The sequence below is a fragment of the Argiope bruennichi genome, chromosome 4 (assembly GCF_947563725.1).
Source record: "Argiope bruennichi chromosome 4, qqArgBrue1.1, whole genome shotgun sequence".
Taxonomy (NCBI): Eukaryota; Metazoa; Arthropoda; class Arachnida; order Araneae; family Araneidae; genus Argiope; species Argiope bruennichi.
Window position 1 is genome coordinate 137,927,389 of NC_079154.1, and position 23,708 is coordinate 137,951,096.

Below are 23,708 nucleotides of genomic sequence, written 5' to 3' on the forward strand. Positions count from 1 at the left end.
ATGATAGGGGAAACCCAAGTCACTGTTGCAGCCCATAGATCTTTAAATCATTCTAGAGGCGTTATATCGGAACGAGAATTCCAGACAGACCTTGAGGAAGACATCCTAAATTGCCTCAAAGAACAAAATGTAATAGCTGTTCGTAGAATCACGATTAAAAAAAACAATCAAATCCAGCCTACAAAGCACCTTATCTTAACATTCAACACTCCTGTTTTACCAAAATCTGTGAAAATAGCCTATATAAACTGTTCTGTTAAACCATACATACCGAATCCCATCCGATGTTTCAAATGTCAGAAATTTGGACACACCATAACTGCATGCAGGGGAGACAAAGAAATTTGTGCTCGATGCTCCCTTCCTGATCATAATAGTAACAATTGCACTTCGACAACACCAAAATGTTTCAATTGTAGCGGTGACCATCCGGCATACTTCCGATCATGCCCACGTTACAAAGAAGAAAAAGAAATTCAAACAGTTAAAATCACAAAAAACATACCTTTTCCAGGAGCTCGAAAAATAGTAACAGACAGAACACCTAAACCAGGTCTCTCGTATTCTGCTGCATTAAACTCAACAACTGAACGAAATTCGCAGCCAATACCTAAACCGACTGTTAATAATCCTGTAACACCTTCAAATACCAACCCAGATACTGTAACAATAAAAAGAAGTGATTGGCTCGCACTTCTTGAGATAAAAAGATCATATGAAGAAAATTCCTCCCAGCCTCCTAAAAACGTTAAGCGAAAAAAGATTTTGAATAAAGTAAAAGCTCATAAATATCTTGAAAAAGAAAATAAAAAACATCAAATTGAGGAAAAAGAAGAACAACTGAAAATTCATCCATCAGACGATTCTATAAGTAGCATGGGAGAGGAGAAAGTTAATTCTGATTCTACTTGCATGATTTCCGAACATTTTAAATCAAAATTTTAAAAAAAAAAAAAAAAAAAACCCAAATAATGGCTATTTATTTAATCTCTTGGAACTGTAATGGATACCGCACCCATTCTGATGACATCAAATCTATTTTGAATAAATATCAACCAGTTTGCTTAGGGATCCAAGAAACACATCTCCACTCTATGACTGACGTGAGAATAAAAAATTATAAAATAAATAGAAAAGATTATTTACAAAATGCTCGTGCTTCTGGAGGTGTCGCCACTTTCATACCCAGCTGTTTTCCGTCCAAGAATATTGATATTACCTCTCCACTGCAGGCTGTAGCTGTACAAATTCAGATCAAATCTGTAATTACCGTCTGTTTTGTGTACCTTCCACCTAATGACACCATTCACCAGAAAGATCTTGATGATCTTATCAAACAGCTACCAGCTCCCTTTATTATTCTTGGAGATTTTAATGGGCATAATACGCTTTGGGGTAGCACAGATACAAATGCAAGAGGTCGACAGATCGAAAAACTCATTGATGACCATTCTCTTTGTCTTTTAAATGATTCAAATGTTACTTATTTTCATCAGGCAAATAAAACTTTTCACACCATTGATCTTGCCATTTGCTCACCTTCCCTTGTTCCCCATTGGGATTTCTCAGTTTCAGACGATCTATTCAATAGTGACCATTTTCCCATTATTTTAAAATATTCAAAATCTGATGTTAGCCTTCCCAGAAGACCTGAGCGTTTTATCTTTGACAAAGCCAACTGGCAACTTTTTAGATCACATTCCGAAATTACAGAAGACATAGTAAAACAGCCAAATATTGATAATGCAGTAGATTCAATAACAAAATGCTTGATAAAAGCTGCTGAAATAGCCATTCCGAAATCCTCTGGAAATTTGCCAAGGTTTTACAAACACTGGTGGAATGAAAAATGCGCTGCTGCTAAAAAAGCACAAAGAAAGGCTTGGGATAAATTTAGAAGATATCCTACCACCCCAAATTTTATTGCCTTTAAAAAATCTAAATCCTTTTTTAGAAGAATTAGACGAGAGAGTCAGTTTAACTCCTTCCAAAAATATGTTAGCTCCATCCACGGACATTTGTCTTCCAAGCGCATGTGGGAAAAAGTTAGGAAAATTTTAGGGAACAATAAATCATATCAGAAACTTTCATTCTTACACAGCAATGGAAATTCCATCACTGATACAATAGATATAGCGAATACATTGGGTACAGCTTTTGCTAATGTAGCCAGTGAAGAATCGTATCCTCAAAGTTTTATTACCTATAAAAAACAACAAGAAAAACAAAAAATCGATTTTAATACCTTAGCGTCATATGCTTATAATGCTGATTTTCAGCTTCATGAACTTAAGCGAGCATTGCAGAACTCACATCCTACAGCACCTGGACCTGACGGCATTCATCATGACATGATAAAAATTTGAGTTCCAATTCGTTACATTCGCTTCTAATTTTATTCAATAGAATATGGAATGAGCATGTTTTCCCAACGTCCTGGAATCGAGCAACGATTATTCCCATTCTAAAACCTGGTAAAAATCCAGAGCTTCCATCAAGCTACAGACCTATAGCCCTTACCAGTTGCCTCTGTAAGACTCTGGAAAGAATGATCAATGCTAGATTAATCCATGTTCTAGAAGAGAAGAAACTGCTCTCTAAACATCAGAGTGGATTCAGACATGGTCGCAGTACTTTAGATAACATACTAATCCTGGAAACGGCCATCAGGGAAGCGTTCATTACAAAAAAACATCTAGTATCTATTTTTTTCGACATGGAGAAAGCATATGATCGTACTTGGCGGCATGGCATTTTAAAAGATTTACATAATATGGGTTTTCGTGGAAAATTGCCAATATTTATTCAAAAATTTCTTCAGAAAAGAATTTTTAACGTTCGTATTAATGATGTTTTGTCTGATGATTTTATTCAAAATGAAGGGGTACCGCAAGGGAGTATTTTAAGTGTTGTTTTATTTATTATTAAAATTAATGGAATTATGGAAAAACTTCCACCATATGTTCATGGGTCATTATTTGTCGACGATTTTCAAATCCATTGCTCAAGTGCTCACATGCCCTTTATCGAACGACAATTGCAAGCTGCTGTCAAATCTATAACGGAATGGTCTGATAAAAATGGTTTCGTCCTTTCTACTCAAAAAACGGAATGCACTCATTTTTGTCGAGTTCGTGGTTTGCACCCCGACCCAGCAATTCAGTTGAAAGGCACAGCTATTCCCGTTGTGCCGGTCGTTAAATTTTTAGGCCTCTTATTTGATTCTAAACTAACATTCCGTTCTCATATTCTTCATCTAAAGAAAAAATGCGCTCAGTCTTTAAATATTCTCAAGGTTTTGTCAAATACAACGTGGGGATGCAATACTTCAACTCTATTAAAAATTTACAAAAGTGTCATTTTATCAAAACTAGACTATGGTAGCGTGATCTACAACTCAGCAGCAAAGTCTATTCTGCAGCAGCTTGACGCAATACATCATCAGGGGCTCCGACTTGTATCAGGGGCTTTTAGAACTTCTCCTGTTCAAAGCTTATATATAATAACTAAAAAACCAGGTTTACAATTACGACGCCAGAGATTTTCTCTGAAATACTTTTTTAAAATAAATCAGAATCCGTCACACCCTTTATATGACAGAATCGTGAATCCGATTTATGGACAGTTATACGAGAAAAAGATTTCATTTATTCCATCATTTGGTTTTAGAATCCGCCCTCTTTTAGATAGTTTTAACCTAAAGAACATTGACATTTTAACTAAAGAAGACGAAATTCCTCCTTGGACATGCAAAAGCATTCTAACTGTCGATGATTTTAATAAGCTACCAAAATCTACAACTGCACCATCTGTTTACATACAAATTTTTTGTGATCATAGGCAGTCGTTTGAAAAATACGGCACTGTTTTTACAGATGGTTCCAAAATCGGTGACCACGTTGGCTCAGCTGTAATATTTGACCACATTGTACTTTCCAGAAAGCTAAACAAACATTGTTCTGTTTTTACCTCAGAGATTTTTGCCATCTACACTGCTTTAAGAGCGATAAGACTATTATCAAAGAAAGACTGGATCATATATACCGATTCAAAAAGTTCAATTGAAGCAATTTTGAACTCATCCAAACAAAGCCATCCTTTAGTGCTCAGTACAGTAAAACTATATTTTAAATTGCTGGATCGTAATTTTAATATTCTATTTTGTTGGATTCCCGGACACGTTGGTATCCTCGGGAACGACCAAGCTGATGTTGCCGCAAAAACAGCTAATTCAAATGAAGAAACCTTTGTCCCATTTCAAGACTTAGATCAAATTCTAAAGCAATGTTCACTTCGTATATGGCAGAGTACTTGGGACTCGCAACTTGATAATAAATTGCATTCCATCCAACCATTTATTTCTGGGTTTAAGAATGACTCTCTCAGCCGTAGAATGAGTGTTGTGTTAACAAGGCTTCGCATAGGTCATACTCATTTTACTCACAAACATTTACTTCATTCAGTAACAGCTCCAATTTGTACAAAATGTAAATGCTATAATTTCAGTTCGGCATATACTATGTGAATGCCCTAAATACCACTTTCTAAGAGCAAAATATTTCGGCAGTGATTATCCAAATTTGACAGATATAATTGGCGAACCTTTCCATATTAATGTATTTTCATTTTTACTTGACATTAATTTCATGCATAAGATCTAAAATTCTATTTTCACCTTGTTATTTTAACTTTACACCCCCTTACTGAAATGAGTTTATTTTTTTGTATTTTAAGTTAATTCGAGTTTGGCACAGCTTGGCCAGTATTGGCCCTTGCGCCATAAAAAAACAATCAAATCAAAATCAAAATCAAGTCACTGGAGTCTATTGGACGGCTGCTGGACAATATGCTGCTATGTTTTTCCCGCTAGTGTAATCTTGCATTTCTGAAAATTTATTCAAAGATTGGCTACGAAATCCAGTGAAAAATAAAGTAGATGATACAAATTCTTATGGCGATAAATTGTCGCAATTGCTATTATTTCTCCGAACGGAAGTTGAAGGAGAAGAGAGGATTTTGATGGCAAAATTAGGCTTCAATTCCACAGCAACTTGGAGGCAGAATAAAAAATATCGAGAATTCGGAACTCCTGTTCCAACAGCTAATGATTTGGTTTATGAAGCAAAATCTTTAAAATCTTGTCTATTTTGTAGAAATGCCCATAATTCTCGACGGTTTTAAAGCACAAAAAATGCCTTTGGAAGAAAAACAAGATATTTTAAAGAAGAATAAGGCCTGCTTTGCCTGTTTAAAGGTGGGACACGTTTCTAAAAAATGTAAAGCTAAAGTTCAGTGTATGCTTTGCCAGCGAAGACATTGGACAATTATGTGTCCTAAAACGTTCAATAATGCCAAACCTAACGCCACAGAATGTAACAGCACTGAAGGAAAAAGAGTGTTATCAAGTCAAAGTGAACCGAAATTCTTTTGCAAACACTTTTAGCATTAATTGAGAAGGGTGGAAGAAGCAAAAATTGGTAAGAGCATTATTCGGTACAGGATCGCAAAGATCCTATATTTTGAAATCTGCTATTAATCAAATGAAGATAACCACAGAACGAAGCCGAAATTTAACGCACGTAGTATTTGGCGGTGGTAGTCCAAAGAAGAAACCTAATTGTTATGAACTGTCAGTGAGCAATTTGAAGAAAAATTATTCTTGTAAGATATAAGTTTTGGATCAGGATATTATTTATGGTTATATTCCTGGCATACAAAAGGGACCATGGGTCAAGGAGCTACAAAATAAGGGTATCCAATTCACTGATGTTGGGAAAAGCTCGATGCCTATGGAGTTGTTGATAGGGGCTGATTATGCTGGAAATCTCTTCACAGGAAATATATGCCCCTTGTCATCTGGTGTGATTGCTATCGAAACCCATTTGGGTTGGAGTGTAATGGGAAAACCAAAAAGTGTTTTCAACAAAATCTCCTCAATATCTCTTTTTATTCAAAGTCATGACATTTCAGACCTGTGGAATCTAGAAACTCTACGTATAAGGGATCCATGTGAGACTGATAATTCAATAGACTTAGAAAATAAAGCTTTTAATTATTTTTCCAGAAATGTAAAAATTGACAAGGATCTAAGATATGAGATCAAGCTTCCTGTCGATACGCAGTCAAGATGAACTACCTACAAATAGAGACATTGCTGGGAAAAGACTCGTTTTTTACTAGCATGAGGTTGTTAAAGGACAATCGTTTCGAGTGTTATGAGGCTGTCTTCGAAGAGTGGAAGAAAGAAGGTATTATAGAAGTTTCTGATTTCTGTGGTGGAAGAATGACAACTGAGATGCGACTGAATGCCAGAGTAGTTTTTGACCTGAATTGCAGCCCCTTTCTGTTGAATGCTGTCATTAACCATCATTTTGACCAGTATTAATCTTCTCCTTTCCATGATACTGCTGTGAAGTTAAAGAATTCATTTTATGTCGACAACTTTGTGACATCTGTAGATTCAGAGCAGGAACTGCAACACTTTATTGAAGATTCCACAAAGCTGATGGCACAAGCCAAATTTGATCTTAGAAATTAGGAATTCACAGGAGAGGCAATTTCACTAAAGGATTCCAAACAAATTCCTGTTTTAGAACTTTTGTGGGAAAAATCAGAAGATGTACTTTTTTGTGATATTTCTTTACTGGAAATGCCTCCCGATACAATTACAAGACGTGTGATTTTATCTTATGCCAGTAGAGTTTTTGATCCGATTGGTTTTACTTATCCAGTCTCTTTGAAACCCAAAATATTATTACAAGAAAGTTGGCGATCGAAAAAAAGCTGGGAATCGGAAGTATCAACGGATATGAAGGAAAAATTTCTTAAATGGATAAAAGATATTAAAATGTTACATCTTGTGAAAATTCCAGGGAAAATGTTTAGCAGCAATGTTTCTTCCTTTAGCTTTCACGTATTTTGCGAAGCTAGTGGCATTTCATATGCAGCAGCTGTATTCATCCGATGCTAATCAGTCCATGGAATCTCTGTACAATTACTAGCTGCTAAATCTAGAATAGCTTCATTGAAATCTATTACTATACCGAGACTGAAATTGCCTGCCTGTTGCATTAGTGCAAGACTCTTAAAATTTGTAAAAGAGAGTTTAAATATTGTAAATATGAAAACACACATTTGGACCAACTCTACCACAGCTCTTCAATAGATCAGACGAGACGAATCTGGGAGCATTTTTGTTCGCAATCGAGTATGAGATTCGGAAGCTGTCAAATATAGACGACTGGAGACCTGTTCCGGACCATTAAACCCCGCCGATTTGCCCTCTCGTGGATACTCCGTTTTGAAACTTCTGTGTTCTAAATGGTCGGAGTGTTCAATCAGTGCATGACGAAGCAGGAGTTGAAACTTTCATAGGTTTTATTTTCACATATATATGGACACGGACATTTCTAAGCTACCATATAAACATATCACGAGAGAGAGAGAGAGTGTGTGTACATGTCGCCGCATCGGCGTCTCGAATACATCTGGTTAGGGGAACAGAATTTTCCCTTTTCTCCACCGGAGGGAATCAAAACTCTAACATCCACGCCCCGGATGAAGACCTTCATAAAATTGCATATTATAGTTACAATAAAACAATAAATTCACAAAAATACAAATTATACAATTAATATAAATTCAAATACAATTCTGATTATTAAATTCCATTATATATATATTATAAACTAAAACAAATAACATTAATACACTTCATTTCCAGAGGGTAAAATAGTTATATCACGAACATTTCCTTTTAGGATATTACCATTTGGTGATTTAATATTGACTACTCTAATTTGGTTGTCATTACCGTGGAAAACTTCAGTAATTTTTCCTAACAACCATTTTGTTCCAGGTAAATTTTCATTTTTTATCAGAACAAGTGTTTCAAGTTTTACATTATTCTTATTGAATTTCCATTTGTAACGTTGTTGTAAACTGCAAAGATAATCGCGTTTCCATATTTTCCATATACTTTGAGAAAATTTTGTAATTTTTTTCCATTTTGATAATCGATTTTAATTTAAGTTAATTAACAATGGTTCGGAAATTCCATTAATTGGTCTGCCAATCAAAAAATAACTAGGTGACAAAGTTTCGAAATCGTCGAATTCTGGAGATAGCGGAGTAAAGGGTCTAGAATTTTGGACGCCTTCAAATTTAACCAAAATTGTTAGAAATTCTTCCAGAGTTAGTTTTTGATTTCCTAGTATGCGTTTTAAATGGAATTTAAAGGATTTTATTCCGGCTTCCCAAATACCTCCAAAATTCGGTGATTTAAGTGGAATGAACTTCCATTCAATAGATTCTGAAATTAAAAATTCACTTAAACATTGATCAGGAGAGTTGACAAGATTATACAGCTTTTTAAGTTCTTTGTTTGCACCGACAAATGTTTTGGAATTGTTAGTAAGAATTTTTGCACATTTACCTCTCCTTCCACAGAAACGCTTTAAACTTGCAATAAAACAGTGTTTGATCTGTTACGAAACCAAGATGCACGGCTTCAGTACATAAGCACACAAAAATTACAAGATAAACTTTGTTCAATATACCTTTTCTTTAATTTTTGAATTTTAAGAAGAATGGGCCAGCAAACTCAATACCAGTAATGTTGAATACATGATTAGGGGCTACGCGATCAGCTGGTAAATCACCCATTAATTGGGATGTTAAAACAGGTTTGTTTTTCACACAAGTAATGCAATTAAATATCACCTTTTTACAATTATGTTTACCATTGATTGGCCAAAATTTATGACGTACTTGATACAACAAAGCCTGTGCTCCCAAATGTAAATATTTCTTATGATAATGTACTAAAATATTGTAAGTTAAAATAAGATTCGATGGTAACACAATAGGATATTTTGAATAAACATTTAATTTGGAATTCTTTAACCTGCCTCCCACTCTTAGAATATCATTTTCGTCCAAAAATACATCTAAGGATGACAGTTTACTTTTATTTGAAACATTCTTACCTCTTTTCAAATCTCTAATTTCCTCCTGAAACTTACCACGTTGAACCATTCGGATTAATTGGTTTTCTGCCTGAATCCTTTCATCAGCCGTAATGGGCTTTGCAGTCCTTGACTGAGGGTACCTGAAATTAGCTGAAAATCTTAAAATATATGAAATAATACGAATAAGTTTTACATAGTCATTTGTGATTTTGAGAAGTTCATCGAGAAAATCATCACAATTAGTTCCGGTTACAGTCATTACTAGGTTGCTCGCTGGAACATAGTCTTTCTTTAATTCGTTTGCTACTTCATCTTCGTTGAATTCGCTGTTCACTGTGTTGTCAAGGCATAGATCTGGGTTAAACAACCAGTCTGGACCATGCCACCAAACATCATCTTGCGCTAATACTCGGATAGACAGTCGTCGGGTTAACTTGTCTGCGAGGTTCGTCTTTCCTCTGCAGTAATTCCACTGGTCTCGATTGGTTTTCTCTTGGATCTCCCGTACGCGATTTCTCACAAACTCCTTCCATCGTAGAGGGTCTCCTTTTATCCAATGAAGGTTGATTTGCGAATCCGACCAGAAGAAGATGTGGTCAGATGTAATCCAGGGAAATGCTCGTTTTAAGTATTCTGCTAATCTGGCAGAAACAAGGGCTCCCATGAGTTCGAGTCTGGACAGACTCAATTTTTTCAATGGAGCTAGGCGGCATTTCGCCACTATGAAACTGGAGTTCACCTTCCCTTTGGTCACTTTCCTGAAGTAGGCCACACAACCATAAGCCTTTGGGCTTGCATCGGTGAAAATGTGAATTTCAGTCTTTGGAGTCTCTGCATCAAGGAAGTAAGGACGAGGCAAAGAAATCTGAGGGATAGTTTTTACCTCATCCAGCCATGACAGAAATGTCTCTTGAATGTCCGGTGGTAGTGGTTCATTCCATTTCAGCTCCCGTTCCCAGGTGTTCTGTAGTAACAACTTCATTCTGACAGTAAAAGGGGTTATCATCCCCAATGGATCAAACAGCATCCCACAGATGCTCAGAATCAATCGCTTTGAAAGATTACTGTCCTTCATCTTAGAAATTTGATGAATGTCTATGGTAAATTTATCGTTGATATTGTCCCAAATGAGTCCAAGAATTTTTAATGGCACACCTAATTGTTCGGATGTTTCACGACGGTTAACATTAGCTTGTTTCCAAGCTTCATTTAGAATTGGGGAGTTCGTAGCCCATCTTCGAATATTCATGCTGGCCTGACTTAGAACGTAAATCATCTCTTCGCTCAATTTTATAGCTTCGGAAACGCTTGACGTGCCAGCTGTTAGGTCATCTACGTACAAATAACTCAAGATTTTACACGCTTCTTCATATTCACTTTCGAATTTTTCTAAATGCAGTTTAATAATTGCGGCAAGTAAGAATGGACTGCATTTCACTCCAAAGGTGACTCTTTTATATTGGAATGTTTCAATATTGGGAGAGCTGAAACTAAGATTCGGACCACCCCCTTTTATCCATAAGAATTTTAGAAATTGCCTATCTTCCTCGGTGATCCCTACTGCTAAAAAAGCGCGCTGAATATCTGCACTAAATGCAATTTTGTGTAACCTAAACCGTAACAAGATTTCAAGTAAATCAGTATTTAAGTTCGGTCCGCTCTCTAAACAATCGTTTAACGATAACGCGCCTTTTCCCTTTGATGATGCTTCAAAGACAATCCTAACCTTTGTACTATCCTTCCGTTCTAGCACTACAGCATGATGTGGAAGAAAATAACCTGTGTTTATATTTTGGTCTAAATTCAAATCTACTAGTTCTATAATACCTTCTCTTAAGTGTTCCTTAATGAAGCCATCGTATTTAACAAATAATTCTTTGTTTTTATCTAATGTTTTGTTTAAACCGAATAAACGACGTTTTGCAATTTCATAATTACTGCATAATGCCTTATTATCCTCCTTCCATAACAAACGAGTTTCGTATCTTTTGCCTTTATACGTTGTATTTTGTTGAAACGATTTTAAAGTTTCTTTATCTGAAAGAGACACTTGATTATCCGCATTTATCCCAATCATTTTTAATAACTACAAATCTTTTACTCTATCAAAGCTCGATTCCTCACCCTCGACGATCAAATGGTTAGCAGATATCTCCTTACAATCAATTCCCATCTCCTTTCCCAGTAGCAAATATCCGAAAATACTATCGGCTGCAATCAATCTTTTACTAATCCTTATATTCCTTTCGCCTAAAATCTCTGAAATATAATCCGAACCAATCAAGACATCAATCCTCTGATAATTACTAACATTTGCTAACTCAATTCCCTTTTCCAACGCTATGTTTCTAACAAACTGCGATGGAGTATGAATTTTCGCCGAATTAATCGAGTCAAAAACAACCGCTTGTATTTCAAAACACCGAGTCGGGTGTTGTACATTCCTTAATCAATTGTAAATTATGAAGAGCTCCTAACCATCTTATGTGACTGTGAGTCCATAATCAATGCTAGACCGTTGACATACATACAAGATGATCCAAATGAATTGCTACCTTTGACCCCATCAATGTTTATTCACGGAAACAGCAACTATGAAACGCCATATTTAGATAAAGTAGATCGGTCTTCGTTGGTAAAGCGCACCAAATATTTGCAGAAGTTGCGCGAAGTTCTTAGACAAAGATTTAGAAATGAATATCTTGCTCTTCTGGTCCACAGAGGGACAAGGAAAAGTGATGTTTTAGAAGTGGGCAATGTTGTACTGATTGGGCATGACAATATTCGACGCATTGACTGGCCTCTTGGTGTTATCTTGGAGGTTTATCCTGGCAAAGATGGTGTCCCTAGAGTAGCGAGAATTAGAACCTCCCACGGTGAGAGGATCCACCCCTTCCAAAGGCTTTATCCATTGGAAGTGTCAGCAAAAACTGAAATTGGTGTTTTGAAGGCCTCAGGAAAAAGCGGCTTATCTGTTGAGAAGACTCCTGATTTACCTACTGACCATGTTCCTGATTCATCTACTGACCATGTTCCTGATTCATCAACTGACCATGTTCCTGATTCACCTGCTAATCAGGTTCCCAATTCTCCTGTTGAAAGGACTGATATTTCTGAGGAGATACACCATACCAAAACCAGATTAGGAAGGACCATAAAAGTTCCTCGTAAATTGGATTTGTGAACTCCTTTCAATTTTACAGATTTCACGAGGAATTAAGTTTTATAAATTTCAATTTGTTTTATATTGCAAAGTTCAGTTTGTAACCCTTCACTTTGCAAGGTGGGAGTATGTAACATGTTGTAAAATATTTCACTCTGTTTATTTATTTATTTATTTTTTTATGTATATGTTCAATTTAGGATTGTGCAATATTATTTTCAATATCTGAATACAAACCGTCCACCTGTAACCTAAGAATTATTTGTTTTGTTTTGATTTAGCTTGTGCTGTATGGCAACATCTTTTAAATAGTGTAGTTTGTTTTTTAATGTGTTTGTCCGTTAATAAAGAGCTGTGATATGCAATCAGGGTCGTTAATTGCAATTAAGAACACTGATTAATACACTTTTTCGCGAGTATATCACTCACCTGGGGATCTTTTGATCATTTGAGTGAATTGTAATAGAAAAGGCGTCCGCAACGATATTTTTACTGACATTTTCCACAGTAATCTCAACTATATCGTAAATACGACGCTCAGCGGCTTCACTACCGAAAGTGTGAATAGCTAGAACTTCCCTGCCCACTGTTTTCAATCCCAGTGCCTCGACAACCCCTCTCAAGATGAAGGATTTATTGGCCCCGCAATCCAACATGCCCCTTCTTCCGGTCACTACAGCTGAAAATGTTTGTAATAAAACCGATCCATGGACCCTATTTTTTCTTTTATTTTGTTCGGTGCTGAAAGATATCATGGTAGAAGCGGTATTATTTTCTTTGGGCATAAAAGTCCCTTCTTCGACTGGAGGGGAAATATTCTTAGTTACGGTATCGGGTTGCGGTCTTTCGCAAATTAAGGAATTATGTGAAAAAGAACCACATAGCTTACATTGATAGTTACTATTGCAGAATTTTCTTATGTGATTCTGAAAACATATAAAGCATTTTCCCTTAGTCATTAACAATTTTTCCTTTCATTAATGTTAAGTGGGCAATCATGGCTCATGTGTTTTTCAGTGCAAACGATACATTTTTGATTACTTATTCTGTCATCGGAAGAAGGATAATAGTTTCTTTTTGGATTAAATTTACGATTAGATTCAGATTTATGGTGAAATGAATCAGTGTGTGTCGTTAAGGCATTCGTATGCGAAGAATATCTATTTTTGTAACCTTGATCAGGTTCGCTTCTAAATGAATACTCCTTTAAATTAGACATTTTAGGGTTTGCTAATAATAAAGAAACTTCCCTGCACTCTACTTCTATTCTTAAGAATTCTACTAAATTAGTGATATCAAATAATTCACCTGCCCTACGGTGACGATTATAGTTTAAATTTAATTCTTCGGGTAGCTTTTGTAATATTACAGGGCACAATAGGTTACTATAAGTACCTGTAGCTACATTTAATGATTACAACAATCTAATTTGGGTTTCTATTGCATCCTGCATTTTACTTAAGCCTGTTACATTTGAGCAAATTTTTACTGGATCAATCAATAAAAGTTTATGCATGTGAGAGGATATGATTATATCTGTTCGGCCAAATCTTTCTTTTAATAACTGTATCGACGCATCATAATTTTGCTCAGTTAATGAAAATCCCGACACAGCATTTAAGGCAATTCCACGGAGATACGTTTTTAAATAAGTAAATTTCTCAATTTTTGTTAATGAATCATTTTTATGAATTGCGACTTCAAAGGAATTTCAAAAATCTATAATTTGACTGCAATCGCCCTGAAAAGTTTGTATATTTAATTTCGGTAAATTAAAACTTTGATTTCTTAAGGGGATAACATTTTCCGCATTATTTGAAACTGGACTGTTTGTCCTTACTTGTGGAATATCCCTCAAATTTTCTATTTGTCTTTCTAGCTTAGATGCTAATTCGATTGCTTTGTCTTTGTAATCTTCGCATAACTCAATTTCTCCTTCCATTTCGTTTAAATATATAATTAATTAAATACTGTCATCCAAGCTAATTAAATCCTTCAATTTTTCTTTGAGCTGAGCTTTTAAACTCACAAGCTCATTGAGTTTTGTTTCTCTCGTATATTCATTAGAAATTTCTTTGCTTAATGAATTTTTTATTTTAGTTAAATGTTTCGTGAAGATAGTACGTAATCCTTTCTTTTTTTCCTTTAATCTATTAATATCTATTTTAAACTAAATAATTCAAAAAAGCTTAGAACAAATAATAAATTTGCCCATCTCTGGTTTCAGCTCCTCACTACGCTTCCTCCAAATTGTCGTGCTTTCCAAAAAAATTCCAAATTTCAACACATCACGTCCAGGGTACACCACGATGTTCAATCAGTGCATGACAATTCCATTAATAACGAAGCAGGAGTTGAAACTTTCATAGGTTTTATTTCTACATATATATGGACACGGACATTTCTAAGCTACCACACAAACACATCACAACACAAAGACGAGAGAGACAGAGAGAGTGTACATGTCGCCGCGTCGGAGTCTCGAATACATCTGGTTAGGGGAACAGAATTTTCCCTTTTCTCCACCGGAGGGAATCAAAACTCTAACAGTTTCTTTTCGAAGTTTCTTTTCGTTTAGCATTCATGGCTGCACAGAGCAAAAAAACACAAAAATTCCAAAACAAACTGGTGAGAAATACTGCAGACGATTTTATAAATTATTGGCAATTGCTTTTGAGTAAAAATAAAACCACAAAAATATTTTTATTGCTTATTTCAGACGATTTTTGTTGCATATCTAATGGTGCCCCATCACTTATGTGAGCTATTTTTTGCTCCGTTCTAAACAATTGTATTTTTATTAAATTAATATTTTAACTAAATGTATGTTATGTAATAATTGTTACTAACTTTAAATATGAAACACACCCAAAAAATTTTTGTATATGTTTATTTATTTATTTTATTACAGTTTCCTTTTGTAAAGCACAAGTGTCCTATCACTTTAGTGAGACACTGTATATGTTTGCAATATAAATATTTACTGATATATATATAAACTGAGATTTTATGATTTGAAATGAAAATGTTAGTTTTTATTGACAAAAATACTTTTTAATATTTTTATTTGCTGAAAAAATTTGTAAATCATAGGATCTTATGATGATGTTTTAGAACTCTAAATATTAATGTATAATCAGAATTTGATCATTCTAAAATCAGGAACATCTAAATAAAGTACAATTGTTACTAAATTTAAGTATAAAACACACGCACAAAAAATTTGTACATGTTTTTTTAATTTATTTTATTACAGTTTCCTTTTGTAAAGCACAAGTGTCCCATCACTTTTGTGAGACACTCCACATGAATAGGTCAAAGAAAACTCCAAAAGCATTGGGCTGACTATAACTATCGAATAAATAAAAGGTATTTTAAGTTACAGAAACCCATTCCTTAAATTTGTTCTTCTAAAAAATATCGTGTTTCATATTTTATTTCATAGATACGTGTTAAGCTTTACATTTCCCTGGATTTACTTTATTTTGTGAGACTATTAGTTTTAGTTTTTATATAACCTATTAATTTCAGCTTTTGTTAACATGATAGCAAAACATTGAACAATCATTTTTTTTTTCTTCATACAAGCATCATGCATTTTTGCATGTTATATGTCTTGTGCGTGTGTATACAAACATATTGCTGAAACACATGTTTAAATTATTTAAAAACTGACTGAAAATTGAAAACAATTATTTTTTTGTTGTAATATTCAAAGGTTATTGCCAAAAACAACAACAACAAAAAAAAAAGATACAGAAATAATATGAAGAAAGTGAATACGATTTTTAAGCTCACTGTTAATTGATAAATTTATAAGTAACAAGAAAATGTAACAATTTTAATAAAAAATGACTACTTTTTCCATTCTTTTTATAGAGGATTATTTCGGATGCAAATAAATCTAACAAACTAACTGAATTTCCATTTCCTATTACGCAAAAAAATTTACAGCACATTTCAGCTTACGTTAAATAAAGCTTCCCACATTTAAAAAGCTTCTTGAACATTCATGAATTGATTACTTCAGCGGAATCTAAAATACTTAAAAGGAATTTTCCTAAAAGTTAAAAGCTTAAGAGAAAGCCAGAAAATATCTAGACAATCACTTAAACCCAACCATTGGGAATGTTATTCCTTAATTAGAAGACAAAATAAATAAAATGGGATTTTTAATAATGCAAGCAACAACATGAATACTTAACCATTTTTTCAACCCTTCAAGCACATAAAAAAGCACACACTTCAATATCTAGAATTCACATCAAAATCTTTTCATTTATATTACAGATTTAAATTCCATATACTTACTAGGAAGTTGGGTTCTCTATTATCACATCAATGCAACACTGATAATTCACATTTGATTGTTACTGAAACTGAAATAAACAAGGAATTTTCCTAAAAGTTAAGAGCTTAAGTGAAAGCCAGAAAATGTCTAGACAATCATCTAAACCCAACCATTAGGAATTTTATTAATTTAAAGTTTAAAACAATAATGATGTACAGTTCAATTCCCATTTCTTTTAATTACTTAAAGAAATATAATGAGCATACAATGATGAAAATGTGTATTCAAAACAAAACTAGCATTTAAAAAATTTAAGCCTGCTGTAATTTGTACAAACATTAATGCTCTAAAAGCAACTATATCGTAATTTTCAGTCAATGAAAAATTATTTAATTTTTGATACACATAGTAACTAATATAGACACCACAATTAAAATCCTCTATTTCTTTTACATGAAGTAGAAAAACAATCTGCCAGTGGCTATTTGAATCGAGCGAGTAATTTAACCCTTTAATGGGCCATTATTTTTCTAGTCATATTATGTTAAAATATTTTTAGGCTTGAAATTAAAATAAGGAAAAGGATTCATTTAATTAATTAGATAAAATTAATTTTATTAATTATTAGTTTGGTTAATTAATAATTAGGTATAAATCAAGACACATCATTTTGTGAGAGATAAAGAACTGAAGCATCTCTAAAAAAAATTGTCAGAATTTATGCCAACCTACATAATTTCATACAAAGATTGATAAATTTGGTTTGAAGCATACTTCCCACGGCCCTAGAAAGGGTTAATACAACAGTTTATTAATGCTGAGGTATCCTTATCTGGCTTATAACAAAATGGGTCAAAATATTTTATTTTTCAAATCAGCTATATTTAAAATCCTATGGGAATTTAAATTTACAGGAATTATAAGAAAACCAAAATTTGCTATTTCTCGAACCCATTAAATTTTTTGATTAAAAATCAAAAGAGAATGTTTTCAGAATGTATTTTTGATTAAAAATCAAAAGAGAGCGTAAAGATTCTATAGCTTTGAAATTTGTGAATCTTTCAGTTAATACAAAATTAAATGCACCAATAACTGAATCGTATAGCCAATCTTTTTTGAAATTGGATGATATTGATTTAAGATATTTTTCTCTTTGACAGTAACATATAGATCTAAAAACTTTAACATATAAAATGAAAGATCAATATTATTAATAGTTAATATTGTAGCAGTAGGATTTGTGACATTAAACTTATTAAATCTATGAAACACATCAAGATTAACACATTCAGAATTTTTAACATTAAAGGATTTTAAATCTGCCTCTTGCACAAAAAGATTATTAGATTCATCATTTAATTTTGGCATCTTATTGCAATTTTCATGGACCGAGCAGTTCCTTTTTTTTTTGTAGGTGAAGTTTTAAAAAACTTAATCTGAGGATTAATTTTTTGATAGGTGCAACATATAATTTAGGTGTAAGAGAAGCCAGATTATTTTTAAGATTCAAAACCCCATGCATACCAGCTACTAAATTATTCAAGCTAACTCATTATTTAACATGATTTCTTTAATCTGAGGAATTTCTATTAATTCTAATATTTCAGAACATAACTTTTTGCACTCTGCCTCCTTTGATCTGCACTTCTCGGTAAATAACATGTTGGGATTTAATTTTTCACTTAAATATCAGAATTAATTTTAAAACTATTTTCTTCATCAGTTGTACACATATTAGGTTTGAAAGACATTCAATTTATGTATGTGCTTGCGCAAGTTGCTGCAGCAGTCTTCGCAAGAGCAATGATACAAATGACTGCACAATGCCGCACAATTAATATTTGAACATTTAAAGCTGCAATGACCCAATAATCTTTCTTTTACAGATTAATCTTTCCTTTTACAGATTAAGATTTAACCTCCCAATGATTGTCATATTCAATGACATCTATATTCTGAATCTTTACAGCCTTATCATTTTTCTCTTTAACAGTTATAGTGAACTGGCAATGAGTAGTATACTTACGCTCAAGATATATTGTTTTTAACTTACTGTGAAAAGATTTGCAATAATTATTAGTATTGGTATTACCATGTGGAAATCGCATGTGCAGTCGAAAAACACTGAAATTTTATTTTCAAAATTAATTTCAGACACTTACCTTCATTATTTTTAATAACTCGTTGAACCCTTTATTTGACGGCATCACATACTTTTGAATTTAACTGCCTTTAGCAAGCACGAAAAACGTGCCACTAGAATAGTAGATGTTTCATATTTGGACCAAATACAGAATTAAATGCTTTAAAGGAATAACCATCATCATCGGTCATTACAGTATTTACATTCAGATCAATAATCCGACAATATAAACTTGAAAATAAAGCAATAAAGGTATGGTAATCTAAATCATTAGTGATAAAATGTGCATCTGGATAACCTTGACCATACTCATCTTGAAGTTATCAGTTAAATGTTGATTATCTAAAGTTGTCTCTACCTGCACTAAACATAATTTGGGCTTTTTTTACAATTTCTGCTTGAGAACTAACACAAGCCTCCAATAAATTATTACAATTGCTTTTTGGCAGAGTAGAAACATCACAAACCTCTGGTTTACAGCGTTTTAAATGATTTGCAAAAGAGGATCTTGAAGAATAAGATTTTAAGAATACCTCACATTCTTTAGGAAAAGTACTCTTAATGTGATTAACTAAGAACTGTCTTTCAACAAATATAAAATAAATTGAAAAATTATAAGAATTTCTTTGTCATTCTCAATTCCTAATATTTATCTGAAGATCAATGTAAAAATTAATTATAATTTTATCATCAGTGTTATCATTTGACACCATAGATGCCTGCTTTTGAATGGCAAATATTGCAAAGGCAACCAATTATATGAAATGCTGAAATACACAGCAAATAATTGTCAAATTCTAAGTTTTTAAAAATTACTTGAAAATTAGTAAATATATGATAATTCCCCCCCCCCCCCAAAAAAAACAGGGAGGCTCAGAAGTCTGAAGCAAATTTAATCATAAAAGGAAAAGACTATACTTATTTACAATAGATCAACATTTATAACAATTAATAAAAAAACAGCATCTAAACTTTTTCATAGTTATTGTTAACTAATACATTAATAGCCCAATAAAATAATAAATTAACAAAATCTGTAAATATTATATATTCATTACAGAATATTATTATATAACTGAATAATTAATATTCAATAATATCAAATTTAACTTTGTTAAGCATGACACTCGTGAATATGAGACAACATTCAGTCACACAGCCTGATGCTATAATTATTTGCATATTTTAGCCTATGTGCAACCATTGTTTCAGAAATCAATTCACTATCATAAACAATTGAGAAAATTTACTGAATTTCATTTTTAAACATCTTAAATAATTTTCTTAAAAGGTCAATGTGTGAGGCTGATGAAAAAAAAAAGTACAGAGGAATGGAAAAACAAATATGTAACGAAATTTTTGCCTTCTCATGACGGATCAACAAAAGGGAAAAAAGATCTAGGAACTTGTAAATGGCTCCAAGCATAGCTGAATTTATAATATTCTACTTAAAAAAGATATATTAAACAAAATTTATCATTAATATGAAATTATTAAACTATATTAGAGGTAATATTTCCCAAGAATCTAATATGGATTATTAATACGTCTACAAAATACAAATCTTAGAGACAAAGAAGAAAAAAATATCGAACTCATAATACTATTATTAATATTCATGCCTAACTGAATTTTACAGAAAAAGTCCATCATCAATCAGAAAAACATTAATTCTTTAAATGAATAAACAAATCAACACCTAAAAGAAATGTTACTGATAATATGAAAATCATGGTACAATTCATTACATTATTTAATTGCAATGATTTTGATATAATTATTTAATTTTCCAGATACAGAATTGTAGAAAAAACATGCTACAAAATGCTCACATAAGGATTTTAACACTGTATCATAATCATCTGCCTACTGTCTCTGATTAAATTAATCTTATTAATTATCTCTTTATTTTTATTTTTTTAATAATTATTTGTATTTTCTATTAGATTACTTCCTTATTTGATTTATGAATCAGTTATCTTTCTTCATTAGCAATACTGAAAAACTTTATAATGGATATTCAAAATACTAATATAAGAGCTGACATTTCATTAAAATGTAATAAGTATGGATAACTTAATACACTCTTACTCGATACTATCAATGCATTAATCCTCAAAATGACCATAAGATAAGTTTAAATATCAGTAATTGAAAATGATTTATACTAATTACAACATTCAGAAAATGTTTTAGTATATGGATTAGAATATTTACTTAAACTCATGCAATCTTATTAATCAGATAAGAGTCAATATCTTTTCAATCGAATAAAAATTCAGTTCCCACCAATAATGAAATGATTAATGCTATATTTTATAGCATTTTACGTGAAAAGAAGTAATAGATATAACAGTATAGTCTAATACTCACAAACAAACAAAAAATGAAACAAACAAGAGATAAAATCAATATAGACACTCAAAACTTTAGCAGCGCTCGCACTTTCCTGTGACGAAATTCGGAACTAAATGTAACAAAATTCGTAACTATTCACATGATAGAGGATCTCAAATATCTGACGCAATTGTTTCATTTCTGCTTTAATGTTTTTTACGTTGAAAATTTAATTTTCATCATTGGAAAACTACTCAGCATTTTATTTAACAATGTTAATTAGCATTTGAATTTTTTTATTGTCATGGCTTGAGAACAATATAAGAAATTTTATGTTTTTATTTCAATTGCTTTAGGTGTTTAATTAAATTCCAAATGTCAGTTTTTGAAATAACTATAGTTATAACTTTGTTTTTTAGCATTTTTATTGATACGTAACCTTGTTTTGTTTAAAAGTAACTGAAGCACTGTTTCAAATACTTGGTTGAAACCTCACTGCTGTCTGAGATGGTACACTACTCTGCAAATTTCTTTTCTATCACTTTGCGAAGATGTTTGATTCTTCATTAACTGGACGGTAGATTTAACTTTGAAAAGGCCCACATAAACTGTAAATCTTCTATATGGAAAATTTAGAGTTTATGTTTTGTGTTAAAAATTTTCAAATATCTGACATTCCCATTAAGTCACCGTAGCTTTCTAAAGAATTTAATGCAGCTGAATTTCAGTCCCTTTTAAAAGAAGTACGAAACTTATTTTAGAAAGGAATTCGTAAAAAAAACCCTGCCTCAACTTCCACATGAGTAAGAAATCAGATCTCCGCCAGTCCTCTATACATGGAGGATATTTAAGGAAATCAAATTTGCTAACTGGAAACTAAATGTCTCAAAGCCTATTCCCGGTAAAAAAAAAGTAGCCAGGCCAATGACAAAATGTACCGTGTGGTGAAAGCTTATAAGCCAGTTAACAGCTACGCCCCCCGAGCAATTGCTTTTGTATTGTGGTCATGTTACTGGGATGCGAACCACAAGGTCCCTGGTTCTATCCTCGCTGATTCCAATTCGCCACACCGTGTCAAAATCCTGGAGGAGGCGTGGCTATGCTTGAGGGTTCGTTTAATAAGTAAAAGTGACGAAGTTTTCATCTTTTCAGTGCATGCGTAAGAATTGAGAGTTTGTATATATCTATATAAAAAATAAGAAAAGGTCACTTCTTCAGTAGACAAGTCTGTTATTTTAACAAAAAAAAATCTCTAAAGGCTAGATGAAGTCATCACTAGTAAAGTCAAATGGATAATTGATATTATTATGAATTTAATGGGGAAGTTTTCTTTTCAAAAAGAATAACTGGAAAGTAAAATAAACTGAAATTTTACACGCCGGGGAGAAGATTTCGATGATTTAATTCGAGATAGAAATTTTGGTACTCAGTTTATACCAATTTAGTTTATAATCAAGTGATTAATTCAAACAATAAAATAACTCATAGTCCACTATTTTAACTATTTAAGGAAAATAAAAATAAATTTCTTGAATGGCAGACTGTATAATTTAATTAAAAAATTAATGAATAAAACATGCGAAAAAAAGAAGAAAGGCATAGATCGTCAAAGAAACAATTGAATGTCGATTTTTAATCAATATCTAATATTTTTTACATCAACTTTGATAAAACTTTATCGATTAAATTATTCATAGACAAGAAACAAAGTTTTTAAAACTAAAAATTTCAACAAACTCAATTAATTTAGAACAATAACTTTCGATGATAATAAAAATTTTTTTTTGATTATATTAATAATTATATGTATTATTTAAATACTTGTTTTGAATACATCAACCATTTTCATTTATTAATTACCGATTGTTGCAATATTTTTTATGAAATAGCGTAGAAGATGAAGGTAAGCATATGAAAGTGTAACCTGCAACATATTTTAAAACTCTCCATATAAATAAATAATTCAAGATATTCTATTGTTCCAATAATTTTTAAAAACCAAGTTTTTGCTTCAGAAATATAAAAAATGTATTTCGAAATTACCCCAAAATTAGGACATTTACATTTGTGACTTTTTTTAGGAGGGCGGTTTTTATTTACTAAGGAAACATTACAATGTCTTTCAGATAACCGGGTAAAAAGTAATTTTAAAGTAAAGGTAAAAGTACGGAAAGTTTGCAAAATAATCTGAGTATTGGACTTAAGAATACTAATAAACTATATAGACAGGGCCCTGTCCAATAAAAAACATTCTTTTGAATTAAGTCTTATTTTGAAATTAAATAAGCCAGCTGGAGTGATTTATTAGCATGCTTGCAGAAGTTTTCTCTTAATATTTCACCTTTTCTATTTCCTGCCATAGTATTTAGATTAGTATAGCACATATAAATTTAACACATTTTACAGAAATAAACAAATATTGAAACTAAAGAATCTTTTTAACAAAGCAATATCATTTTTAATATTTGCTTATTTTTGTATAATGATTTTGAAATGGTTAACATAATTTGAAGAGGAGTAATGATTTTTTGCGAATCTTCCTTGTATACTTCAGGTATCAGAACATATACTGATATAAATCTTTAAATAAAGTATTTTTTAGACTTTAAATTAAAAAAAAAACACCTCAAATAATCATAAATATATATATATATTTATTGGTTCTTTTATAATATATAACTATTATGTGATGTAAAGAAAACATTTTTTTTTTCATTTTCTATATCATATATTTACATACTATTAAAATTATTTTACTGTCAGTTGTCTTGTCAAAAGCACAAAATTTATTACTTTTGATCCATT

The 23,708-nt window shown here is 32.3% G+C and overlaps 2 protein-coding genes across 2 annotated transcripts; one reads left to right on the plus strand and one right to left on the minus strand.

Annotated features, from left to right (window-relative positions):
* LOC129966471 (uncharacterized) lies at nucleotides 1–2,366 on the plus strand. Its single transcript, XM_056080896.1, has 2 exons — nucleotides 1–663; nucleotides 2,280–2,366. The coding sequence occupies exons 1-2, from the start codon at nucleotides 1–3 to the stop codon at nucleotides 2,364–2,366; spliced, it is 750 nt and encodes a 249-aa protein (XP_055936871.1).
* A 6,199-nt stretch (nucleotides 2,367–8,565) lies between these two features.
* LOC129966472 (uncharacterized) lies at nucleotides 8,566–10,245 on the minus strand. The gene has a single exon (XM_056080897.1). It carries the CDS (start codon nucleotides 10,243–10,245, stop codon nucleotides 8,566–8,568), a length of 1,680 nt encoding a protein of 559 aa, XP_055936872.1.
* Between the last annotated feature and the right edge of the window lie 13,463 nt (nucleotides 10,246–23,708).